This window comes from Sorex fumeus, unplaced genomic scaffold (genome assembly GCF_029834395.1).
Source record: "Sorex fumeus unplaced genomic scaffold, SorFum_2.1 ptg000035l, whole genome shotgun sequence".
In the NCBI taxonomy this organism is placed as follows: Eukaryota; Metazoa; Chordata; class Mammalia; order Eulipotyphla; family Soricidae; genus Sorex; species Sorex fumeus.
The window spans coordinates 30113376-30126449 of NW_026606092.1; the positions used below are offsets into that span (position 1 = coordinate 30113376).

Consider the following 13074-nt stretch of genomic DNA (forward strand, 5'->3'; position numbering starts at 1 on the left):
TCATGGTACCTCATGGTGTTTCACTAATAAAAATTTTTTTAAAAATAAAAAAATACAAAATAAAAATAAATAAAAGTGCTGAATGGGGTGTGGTGAATAAAGAACTTTTATTTACAGTTGGTAGGACTTTTGTGTGATGCAGTCTCTCTGGAAAACATTTTAAAGACACCAGAACTTGTTATGAATAGAATATTCTTAGAACCCTGAAAGTCTACTTCTGGGATTCTATCCCCAGGAACATGAAAGCATTAATCCAGTGGGGGAATGGCAGTTCTAGGAGAGAGCAGAATTTCTGGTGGTGGAGGCAGTAAGCATTTACAACCATCTACAATGATGTAAAACAAATAGAGAAGAGAGATTCATTTCTAACGTCCAAACATCAGATTGAAAGATTGACCTATGGTGCCTCCTACTTCAATTTTAACTCTTTAAGTTTCTTCAGGTATATTCTGAAGTGACAGATGAAAAAATTAATAAGTATTCATATTGACACACAGTAACAAAGAAGAAAACCGGCTGGAGGGCCCCCACAGCTCCCAGAGAATGCTCCAGGTCCCAAACAGAGCCGATATCACTGGGAGGTTCCAGATGGGGTAAGTGCTGCATCCCGCCTTCTCCAGATGGACTCTGATGACCATGAGCCTCTACAAGCATAGCTATGGCATGCAGGTACCAGGATATTTTTCGCACGACATCTCCTTATATACAAAGTGATCAATGGAAAGTAAATCATCCAACGTTTCTCCCTGAAAATCAGGCTTAACTCTTTTGCAAACCACAACAACTAAAAGGAGAGAGAGAACAGAGGGGAATGCCCTGCCACAGAGGCAGGGTGGGATGAGGGGAATTGGGGGTGGGAGGGATACTGGGATCTGTGGTGGTGGGAAATGGACACTGGTGGAGGGATGGTATTCGAAATAAATAAATAAATAAATAAATAAATATAGTATTCTTATTGGTGCATCCTGATAAAGAATCAAAATAGTGCTGGCAGAGTGCAAAAGGCTTTTGAATATGTGGTCAAGGATTACAAGTAGCTACTGAATCAGGAGCAGAAGAAGAGGGCCCCAGATGTAAGTCAAGCAGGAAATGAATTCGTGGAAAGCACTGTGAAAGATCAAAAAAAGCAATTAAAGAAGGAAGGGAAGCCTACAAATGTGGAAGAGAACTTTCCTGAGCTGTTCAAACAAGTAGTATACAAACAGACCATGAAGCTGTTTGCTGAGCTGGAAATTAAAAGGAAAGAGAAAAAAAGACAAAGGTGTGTGAAAGGAAGTGACAAAAGGAAGAGACAGAAGAAAAAGTCAAATTAGAAAAAAGAGTGGCAGAAAAACTTGGGGGAAAGTCGAGATGGTTGTGTGGACAGCTGATGAAACTTCCAAGCAAATACAAAAGAGAAGAAAAGAAAAATGAACCTTCTGGAGACATGCCCCCACCCTCCCAAAGTAGAGATGGAATACCATGAATGACATCCTGGGCCCAGCCTGCAGAACCTTCTCCCATTGTCTCCTTTCGACTTTATTTTTAAAATTTATTGAATCACTGTGGGAAAAGTTACAAAGCTTTCAGGTTTAAGTCTCGGTCATGCAATCATCAAACATTTCCCTTCACCAGTACTCATTTTTTATCACCAAGAACCCCAATAACCTCCCCCTCCCAACCCTCCCAATGCCTGTGAGACAGATGAATTTTAGTTAACACTCTATCTACTTTGAATAGATTCATTGTTTTGACAAAAGATGCACCATTATTGTTTAGAGTTTACACCCCAAAATCAGACCTGCTGAAAAGTTATTGTGAAATAATTTGTTTTCTACAGCTAGTTACAAGAACCAAATCATGTCGCGCAGCCGTGATAGTGGCCACGCAATTTTGGATTTCTGATATTTTACTTATTAAGCCTGGAAGTATTTCTGCCGAGAGTCAGATAATTATGAGATTGGTTTCTGTGGCTTTGGAGCCATGGCCGTGCCGGAGAGCCGCTCGTGGGGGGCAACTCATGACCTCGGTAGGGCGTGAAGGACAAGCCAGGAATGCCCCCCTTTCCCACTTTGAAGGATTCATTCTGCTCTCCCATTTCCACCCCAACGGAGAGTGGTATTGACTTTTTAGTACATTTTGTTTTCGATACAATTTAATACTGACCAAAGTAATTCTTCTCTACAATGGAAACAAGGGGCTTGGTTGGATAAAGAACCTTCCTCTCTTGTACCTAGACCAACCCAAAGTGGAAGGTACCTCTACCCTGGCTGCCTTCTCCTGCCAACAGCCGATAACTTTTTGTGCTTTGTACTCCACTGGATTATCACAATAAATAAATTTATTGGGAACATTGTGGAGAGTTTGTGGAAATTAACCAATTAAACATGTGGCCTTAAAAAAAGAAAAAGAAAAACATTCATCCAAAAAGATGCATGAACACCTGTTCGTTGCAGTACTGTTTATAATATCAAGATACAGAAACAGCCAAAGTTGGCAACAACATGAAGGGATTTTTAAAATGTTATATATATATATATATATATACATATATATTGTCAACAATGGCATCTTCCCATGTTGCCGCAATAGTGCCAAAGAGTTCCCAGTTGGTGGTCGTTGTGGGAGTTCTCTTTTTGAACTTTGCAGCCTTTTCTCCCCGCTCTGTGAAGTAGAATTTTGCACGAAGGAGACGGTGGTCCAATCCCTTAAATTTTGGGACAACAGCGACATCGGTCAGGCAAAACCATCAATTGAATATGATGTGGTCTATTTTGTTGTGGAATCATCCACCGGGAGACTCCCATGTCCAGCCTTTAGATTCTGCCTTCTAGAACTGTGAGTTACCATGGATGGTCTTGGTCAAGATGATGAACTCAGACAGTCTCTCACCCTGTTCGTTCCATTCTAGGCCATGGGTACCGATGTGAAGTTCTACAGCTGATCTTCTCGGTCCTATCTTGGCATTTAAATCACCCACAATGATCTTGTAGAAGGTGTGGTCTTCTTTATAGAACTTCTCCAGCTCCATGTCGATTTCTCTTTCATCATAATGAAATGTTGGTGCATAGACAACGAAGACAGAAACTGCAGGCAGTGAGCCACATCTATTCAAATGTAAACGTCCGATTCAGGTTGTTAGGCATTCAAATGAATCAATGCTCTTGGCCAAATTTGTGTTGACAAGGACACTGACGCCTCTGACACCTCTTTTATCGCATGTTCCGAGGAACAATTCTTCTCCAGTGTCGAAAACGGCATGGTGAGATTCGTGCCTTCTTGTCTCAGTCTGACCAATGATGTCGTACTTGATCATTCACGCTTGTACCATCAGGTCCTTGATGGATGTATCTGATGCTAGTGTATGTGCATTGAAAGTACAGATGATCATTTTTGTCTTCCTTCGTTATGGCAGCCTAGTTCGGCCTTGAGATTTTGTCGGCCTCTCCTTTCTCATCCTTCTCAGTGCTGCCATGTCAGTGAAGCCTTCAGGGTCAGGTGAATGAGACCAGTTGTAGTTACTGGTTTTGACATATCGAATACACAACGGATAGCTTGCCAGGCTCTTCCGTGCGGGCGGAATACTCTCGGTAGCTTGCCAGTCTTTCCAAGAGGGATAGAGGCTTTTGGGGCGACCTCTAATCACCCTTGTAGGTGTTACCATATTTGAACCGTATCAAATATGGAACGACAATTCCGGAAGTTGGGTATTTAGTGTCTTATGATGTGTCCAGAAAGCGTCCTGGAGTGTGGCAACAGCTGGGTAGTGGAGGTAGTGTCGATAGTGGAAGTCTGCCAGTGGGGTATTTATCTGGGTAGGGTGGGTATTCTGTGTGCAATCCGATCCCTGGGTGGTTGATGGAAGCAGACAGGGAAGGGTAGGGTGGGGCTCCTGATTAGAATCCCTTTGTCACCTGTGGTTGGTGGGAGCAACCATTCCATAAGGGGCATAAACTCTAGTCCAACTAAGAAACACAATGGGATTGCCATCATGGTTGAGGCAGGACAAAGGCTTTCCTGCGGCCACGGCAGTGATGGTCTCCAGGATGGACGACTCCTCGATGTTGCTGCCTGGCGTTCGCTGTAGCACATCCATCAGGTTCGTGATGAAGAAGTTGTTCTGCAGCGCGGCCATCCCCTTCTCGGGCAGGATGGAGGTCTGGCAGCACACGGGGCAGGATAGAGTCAGGCTGTGGGCCGGGATGTAGTTCTGCAGGCACCTCTCACAGAAAGTATGCAGACAGGGGAGAACCTTGGGGTTCTTGTACCGTTCCAGGTATATACTGCAGATCAGGAACTGCTTGTCAATCTGGCACACCACAGGACTTGGGATGTTGGTGGCTTCACTGGCCATCCTAGACCACTGACATGGGGGGCTGGCTGTCCTTGACTCTGCACGCTGCTGGCGCTGGTGGGAAGCGTCGGGGGCAAGTGCGCACCCCGGGCCTGGGTGAGAGCTGAAGGTGACCCCAGCGTCACTAGGCAGACGGCGGGCACGCGGGCGCGTGGCGGGAACACTGTCCCCGGGCTGAATCCCGCGGGTCCTGGGCTCTGAGCTGGGTCACTGCCATGGTATGCTCGCCCCCGGGCAGAGACAGCGACATCTGTTTTCCATAAACCTGAGGGCTTTGACGAGGAATACGATCAACTGGTTCAGCACCTCCATGAACTTGCGAGGAACGCCAAGAGAGAGATAGCCACAAAAAAACGCTGGTCTTCGAAAACTCTTGAGCTAATTTGCCAGTGTGGTTTGGCGCATGCCTCAGGCAACCGCAAGCTAACATCCGAGCTCGCAAAGCAGTGCAGAGATGCGATCAAGGAAGACCTCAAAGAGAGAAGAGCAGAAGTACTGGTAGATGCGGCAGAAGCCGGGAAAAGAATTCGTAACGCCCGCCTGTCCTTCGCCAACTACAAGACCAAGATGACTGCCCTCCGACGTCCTGATGGATCCATCACATCCTCCAGAACAGCAATGGAGAAGATTATCCATGACTTCTACTCAAATCTCTTCGATAGCCATGTCCATTTGCCGACATACCAAATTCCACAGGATGGATATGTCGTTCCCAACATTTTCCCTTCCGAAATCTGACATGCCATTATGTCGGTAAAGAAACAAACAGCACCCAGCCCAGACAAGGTCAGACCTGAACACCTGAAGAACCTGCCATCAGTACTCATCAATACACTGACTCGGCTCTTCACTCACTACCTGTCTGAATGCAAGGTTCCGTCCCAATGGAAAACCAGCAGGATCGTACTACTGTTCAAGAAGGGAGACATCCATGACATTGGCAACTATCGCCTGATCTGCCTATTGTCTGCCATCTACAAGTTGTTCACTCGAGTCATCCTAGATAGGATTGGCAGAACACTAGATGAAGGACAACCATGCGAGCAAGCCGGGTTCCGCAAAGGATTCAGCACCATCGACCATATCCACACAATAACCAAATTCATTGAGGTTTCTCAGGAGTTCAAGATGCCGCTCTGTTTAACGTTCATTGATTTAAAGAAGGCCTCTGATTCTGTTGAGACCGAAGCGGTCATTGAAGCCCTAGCCAATCAGGGCATTCAAGCCCAATACATCAAGATCCTCTGTGTGCTGTATTGCGGATTCACTACCAGGATCTCACCATTCTACAAAGAAGTGATCGTTGATGTCAAGAGAGGGGTGCGGCAGGGTGATACCATTTCACCGAAACTCTTCAGTGCCACCCTCGAGAACATCATGCGACGACTGGAATGGGAAGGAATGGGAGTGAAGATAGATGGTCGGCAACTACACCACCTCCGCTTTGCTGATGACATTGTTTTAATAACACCAAACATCAGCCAAGCGGCACAAATGCTGGCCGACTTTGACCGTGAGTGTGGAAAGGTAGGACTATAGCTGAATCTTACGAAGACAATGTTTATGAGAAACAACCTCGTTCCTGATGCCCCATTCGCTCTCAACAGAACGACCATCTCTGAATGCAACAGCTATGTGTACCTAGTTCGAGAAGTCAACATGACAAATGACCTGGCGCCCGAGCTGCGCAGGAGGAAGAGAGCGGCTTGGAATGCCTTCAAGAACTTCGAAGAAATAGCTAAGAGGACCAAGAACCTCCGGCTCCGGGCACATCTCTTTGATTCCACTGTTCTTCCTGCATTAACATATGCCTCAGAGACCTGGGCCCTACGCAAACAGGATGAGAACGCTATTCAGGTCTCCCAAAGAAGAATAGGAAGAGCTATGCTTGGAATATCACTTTTTACTCAAATGAGAGAAAAAATCCGGAGTTCCGACATCCGTCGACGATCAAAAATCAGGACCGCTGTCTCATTTGCCAAGGTGTCAAAAATCAGATGGGCTGGTCACGTAATGAGATTTAAAGACGACCACTGGACTAGAGCTGTTACTGACTGGATTCCACGGGATGTCAAAAGACCGCGTGGCCGCCCACCTACCAGATGGTCAGACTTCTTCGTCAAGATCATGAACAATCGGTTTGAGGCTCTTCATGTTCCCAGAGCGAACAGATGCCATTGGGCTACACTAGCACGCGACAGGGACAAATGGAGACGTTACTGGCGCCTGCTCAAGCAAATCGATGACTAACGGGAAGTTAAGTGATTAAGTGATATTTATATATTGAATACTATGTAACTATGATAAAGGACAACATTCTGCAGTTTGCTGCAATTTGTCTGCAGTGGAGGGCGTTATGCTGAGTGAAGGGAAAGTAAATGGTAAATATTGGCTGACCTTGTTCATATGTGCATTATAAGGAAACAAAGAAAGGTATCTGACAATCCCCCATGGAAACAAACCTTGAGACCTGATCAACAGAAAGGGGAACTAAAGTGATTGGGGCAAGGGGAAGTAACCTTGGGAAAGTGAGAGAAGAATTTTCAAACACTGGTGGATGGATTGGTGTAGAATTCTGCAACTACAAAATAACAACATCAAAGCTGTTGAAAATTATGATGCCTAAATTTAAATAAATCCATTTGTTTTCAAAAAGAAGGAACCAATGGTGCATAAGAAAGTCCATATAAATCTCTCAGCCATCTTAAACCTAAACCAGAATCTCCTTGAGCAGACCACATTAGAATGCTATGAGAGTTTTGAATTGCTGTAGCTGAATTTTTAGCAGCTAACTTGAGCTAAATATGACCATCGTGAAGATAGAATCAACTGGCTTTGCCAAGCTGACCTTTTTTCATATTTATCTGATCTCCTAAGTCAGTTTTTAAAACAACAAAAAACCTGTATTCCCCCAAGTTAGGGAGATAGATTTAAATCTTGCCTCCTGTCTCCTTTTTGGTGAACTTCGCAATAAAGCCTTTTTTGTTTTAAAAAGCAATAAAACTTTTCTCAAAATTCACTGTCAATGTAATAGGTTCCTCTGTGCATCAGGCAAAAGAGAATCCCTTGCTCTGTAACACCAGTAACAGTACAACAACAACAAAAACAACTTCAGTACAAAATAACAACTTTAGTCAAAGGCTCCTGACCCTGAGATTCTGCATTCCATAATGCCATACTTCCTAAAAGTATAGTCTCAAGGAAGGACTCAGGCTCCTTTGATAGAATGATAGGATACCAACACCTGAGAGCACTTTGCTGAATACTGAGCAGACCAATAAATACAGAACAATGGTCTGAATTGTTCCATGAGGTAACCAAATTGCTCTTTGAGCATAAGTCTGTGCCTTGTTTACCAAGGTCAGCCCCAAAAGTGAACATCAACAGAGCCAGAAAGTGGTTACTTCTGCAGAGATGGCAGCCTAGGAGGAGAACATATTCACAAGTACATTACTGGTGGCAGTAGACCCTAGATCCCAACAGACCCTACGACAGAGACTATGGGCTCTATTCTGAGTACTCTCACAAGCATTTCTGACTACTGAGGCAGGCAGATGATTCATAGGTGCATTTGCTGTCATGGGAACTTGTTGTAGGGGCTTATGACTCTCTGAGATTCTGATTTAGTGGGACTAAGGAGAAGTCCAGGCATAGGTATTTTCTTTATATTTTCCAAGCAAGTCTAATATAAAACTAGGGTTAAAAAGAAACTGTTCTGGGTGCCAAGCAATTCAACAGGAATCATGTTTCAAAAATGGTGTTGGAACAACTAGACTCCATGTACAAAAGAATAAATGTGGGGTGTGTGTCTTTTCCTCACAACAAACACAAAAATGAACTCAAAGTGGATCATAGACCTAAATACAAGAAATACATTCCAAAAAGTCTCAGGAGAATATGTATTTGTATTCTCTCTCTCTCTCCTCTCTCTCTTTCTCTCTCTTTTTCATTGCATTGGGGTGGGTGGACATTTGGGCCACACCAAAAGATGGTGCTCAGGGAGTACTTCCAGCTTTGTGCTCAGTCAGGGGTTGCTCTCAGCGGTGCTCAGGGAGCCATACAGTGCTGGGGACCAGACAAGCATCAGTGGCATACAAGGCCACTTACCTTAACCTCTATACTTACCCTTTCTGACCCAGAAGTACATCTTCATGACCTTGAGTCTGACAAAACCTTCACTGATATGACATCAAGAGTAAAAGCAATTTAAAATAATAGTAGACACATGGATTTCATTAAAATTAAAAACCATTTTATGCTTCAAAGGGTACACTTCAGCAAGAGAAAGAAACCTTCACAATGGGAAACACCACTTCCCAGGCATCTCAAATAAGAAAACTGCTCCCAGATTATACAAAGAGCTCTCACAAGTCAACAAAAGACAAAATAATTAAATATTTTGAATAGACGTTTTTCCAGAGAACCTGTAACAGTGAATGATAAGCATGTGGAAAGATGTTCATTGCTATTAGTTCTCAAAGAATGGCAAACCCAAACCACAAGAAGACACCTACCCAGTGGATGACTATGATCAAAAAGACAAATGACAATAATGACAATTGGAGAAATTGTAACCTGGGTGCATTGCTTCTGAGAACATAAAGTGCTACAGTCACTTTATAAAACTGTCTATGGTAGTTGTCAAAATATTGATGTAGAGTTAGCATATATCTAGCAATTTTACTTCTGGGAATTTACACAAAGGATATGAAACCAGTAGTCCATGGAAAAGAGATAGTACAGGGGTTAAGGCATTTGCCTTGCCTGCAGCCAACCCTGGTTCAATCCCCAGCACAGCACCTGGTTCCCTGAGCATTTGCAGATGTGATCCCTATGTACAGAGCCAGAAGTAAGCCTTGAGCATTGCCAGGTGTGGCCTGAAAACATATGTCCCTCCTCCCCCAACCCCAAATTGGTACATGCAAAAACTTGCACATGGCTTTACTTGGCTTTTTTTGCAAGGGCCAGATATTGGAAACAGTCAAAACGTCCACTGCCCAATGAATTGATGAACAAAGTGTGGCACATCCATACAGTGGAATGTTGTTTGGTAATAAAAATAAATAATGGCACATAGCAACATGGAAATACAAAGACTAACAACTTGAAAATACAAACGTTGTGTGAAAGAAGCCATTCACAAAAAACCGCATCTTTTTTTTTAAGACTTTACTCACTTTATTCAACATTTCATGAATCAGACAGCATACCATCTGGTAGATAGAAAGTTACTCCAAGGAGTTGTAAAAACAGGAAAGAGATTACTAGGCAGAAGAGAGCGAACCAAGAAAGTTCATGCATGAAAAATAAAAGACCTTATCTTAAATTATTTCATTGCTACTTAATGCCCAGAATAAATCAACCTGTGAGAAGGAAGGTAAAATCAGTAATTGCCAAGGATTTAGTGGGAGAGGAGAGTGAGGAGAAGGGGTGTGGAAACAGGGTTTCTTAGGGGAATGATGCAAAGTTTCTAAATTTAGGCTGTGGTGCTAGATGCACAACTCTGAAGACACGAAATGCAACTGAATTGTTCTCTAGACTTTAAATGGATAGATTGGATGGTATTTGAATTATACCTTAATAAAGATTTTATAAACTCTTCTAAGCCTTTTAGAGGAGATATTATGCTACTCAAATAACAAAATTTCCACTGAGTTCATTTTAAAGGTCTAGTTGGCTTTATTAAACAATTCATGGAACCATTCAGTATTCAGTCTAGCATGTAAAAAGATACTGCAAAGAAGTTATACAAAATGGAGGGTTTTATATGCAGAAAGAGGATGGGACAAGGTCCTAAACAAAGGAAAAGAAAGACTGCTTCAGGGGGCAAGGAACGTAGCTCAGTGGGGAAGGATATGCCTTATTTCTAGTGTGTGAAACTCTGAGTTTGGTCACTGGCACCACATTTAAAAAATACGATAATTTCAGGCAAAATCTCCTCCCTTAAGGGAAGCATGGGTGGAGGGGGTGGTGTCTTACATGCAGAGTATATTATTAGTGCTTAATAAGAGGTTCCAGATTATTTACTTAAATTTCCACTTTGAAAGAGACTGAAACTATAGCTAGTTTAGATATTGAGTCTTTATGGGGCTTGACATGAAAGGGGCTTATTTTTTTTCAGGTTTTTATTACTATTATTATTAAATTGGTAATATATACAACCCCCCAACATTTTTGAATTTTATTTGTTTATTTATTTATTTATTTATTTGGGGTTTTAGGGGTGGTGATGCTCATGGTTTACTGCTGACTGTGCTCAAGGATCACTCTTGACAGACTCGGGAGACATACATGGTGTTGGGAATGGAACCCAACGGGCTGGCTGCACACAAGGCCAAGTACCTTACCTGCTAGTCTATCATTCTGCCCGCCTCCACAAAAATATTTGTTTTTTTTTAAATTTGTATTAGTGAAACACCTTGAGGTACAGTTGTAGACTCAAATACAAATATTCAAATACAAAAAGCTAAAAATAAAGGACCATATTCAAATACAAAAAGCTAAAAATAAAGGAGGGTGAAGGAGCATTTGAGCACTATTTTCTCTAAACACTCCTCAATGAGTGAGTGGGGATTTGATTATCATCTGTATAGCTGGGTTTTACAGTTTCTACAAATTTTTGTGCTTGGGTTTCAATTATACAATGATCAAGTACCCATCCCTCCAGCAGTGCCCATTTTCCACCACGACTTATCCTAGTATCCCTCCCACCCCCCAATCCCCCCATCCCCCCTATCTCACCTTGCCTCTGTGGCAAGGCATTCCCTTACCCCACAAAAATATTCTAATTTCACCTATCACTGCATCCTAAATAATATATTAGGCTATTATGATTTCACTGTATAGTTCAGATGTCTGATTTAAGACCACTCTTTCCCACCCTGTCTCTTATCTATTAACCATGATCCATCCCAAACTTTCCAGACATTTTTCTCTTCAGACAGAAGCGAAAGAAAATCTTGCACTTTGCTTCATGAAGACACTGTCAAATGGATAGACTAAACATTCAAATCTCTCCTTTTCCTATAAGCTTTGTTTCAATAATGTATGCTCAGCAAAGGTTTGGACACTCTCCCCCACAAAGTCCCTGCCTGATCATACCCCAATAGCTGGACTGTGCAAGCAGGCATCAAGTTAGAGGTAGTGAAGAGCCATGTACAACCTCAACCCACCCCCCTCCGGGGGGCCCTGGTGAAGACAGCCTGGTGCACAGACAGCCCAGTAAATGTTGCTACCAGGTAGGAACCCAATAACTCTTTTTGTGAATTGACTGTCTGGAACTCCTGCCACACCACAGAAACGGCCTTTCTGCTCAGCTAATAAAAGAAACTGAAGTCCAAAACTATTGAGCGCTTTCCCCCAGACATTGAACTCAGTGGAAGAGCCAGACTATTCCCCAGAGTCCTGAATTTCCAGGGTCTTCACCCCAGCTAAACACCCCAAAGTCAGTCTTCTTTGTTTTTCTATCATATTAAAGGTACAGTTGGGGAAATAGTTCACCCTTTGAATTTTCAATTTATTAATATTAATTTTTCATTGTTTCTATTTGCATATTTGCGTATATTTGTGGCAGGTGGGAACTCCAGGTGGTGGAACCAGGAATCAAACTCAGGGCATATGCTTTACCACTTGAGCCTAATTACTATTAACTTCTTGGGGATAAAAGACCTCTGAAATTGGTCAGCCATGTTAATCGAACATTATGTTGAATTATCTTAAGTCTTTATAACCTCCAGCTTCCAGTGTTGTAAATAGTACTGATAGAGATGCATATTAGGCTACAGATGGTGGACCAAGTCCATAATCCAATTTTTTGGAACCATATTCAAATACAAAAAGCTAAAAATAAAGGAGGGTAAAGGAGCATTTGAGCACTATTTTCTCTAAACACTCTTCAATGAGTGAGTGGGGATTTGATTATCATCTGTATAGCTGGGTTTTTTTTTCAGGTTTCACCTGAAAGACTTGTTGTTTGATACAAGGTCAAACATTCACAAGAAGAAGGAAAAATGGAAAAGAAACTCTCTTCTCTCTTAATGAAAAAAAAAGTTTCCTTGACTAAGTATAAATATTGATTAGACTCCGTACAAGTTCCTGGAAATATAATGATTTTCTAAAATTACAAGAATGCATTATTTATTGTACCTGTCACTGAGGTAAGAGAATAGCATATTAGGAAAACCAGAGGCGTATAGGATTTTTTTAAAGGGAGAGGGTGAGATTTGCAAGTAATTCCATTTTAGTATCATTGAATAAATGCTCCAGGATTCCTCTCTGAGGACTGCCTCTGGGTCTGTATCAAGTGCCGCCCCAATTGTAATGACAACAGACAGAAGGACCCAGAGGTCACTAGCTTCCTAGAAAATACGCTCCGAAAGAGGAAGGATTTACCTTCCAGCCAGAGTGATGTTGGTCATAGTCACTGCTCTATGTAAATAATCATGCCATATTTTCAACTGTTTTTCAGCTTTAATAGCCTTGGTAGCCATTATCAATTTTCCCTCACAGAAAACCTGTGAGGCATAGAGACCGAGGAGTAAGTCCCCCTTTCCCTTTTCTTTGTTGCTGTTACAGACTTTAGCCACAGGACTCAGGCTTCTGGTAGCTGTGCTCTCCAGGGGCTGCATCCTTGGCTCAAAGCTCTCACACTCGGTTGTAGGGCATTGGAGCTCACACACTGTTGTAGGTGGCACAGCGCTCGGATCACACTCAACATGTGGAACAGTCAAATCCATGGCCTC

The 13074-nt window shown here is 42.6% G+C and overlaps 1 protein-coding gene and 1 pseudogene across 1 annotated transcript; one reads left to right on the forward strand and one right to left on the reverse strand.

Moving 5' to 3' along the window:
- The first annotated feature begins 264 nt into the window (after positions 1–264).
- On the forward strand, positions 265–1469 carry LOC130026970 (dnaJ homolog subfamily C member 8-like; annotated as a pseudogene).
- A 2420-nt stretch (positions 1470–3889) lies between these two features.
- Positions 3890–12822, reverse strand: LOC130026850 (tripartite motif-containing protein 2-like). Its single transcript, XM_056117554.1, has 2 exons — positions 12725–12822; positions 3890–4436 (listed from the first exon to the last, which is right to left on the reverse strand). The coding sequence occupies exons 1-2, from the start codon at positions 12820–12822 to the stop codon at positions 3890–3892; spliced, it is 645 nt and encodes a 214-aa protein (XP_055973529.1).
- Positions 12823–13074: the final 252 nt, after the last annotated feature.

Excerpts from the sequence above, each read along its gene's own strand:
- LOC130026850 (XM_056117554.1), bottom strand. The coding sequence starts at position 12,822 with ATGGCTACCAAGGCTATTAAAGCTGAAAAACAGTTGAAAATATGGCAT. Across the intron at positions 4,437-12,724 it reads AACATCACTCTGGCTGGAAG|CTCTCACCCAGGCCCGGGGT; the intron begins GTAAATCCTTCC and ends GGTCACCTTCAG.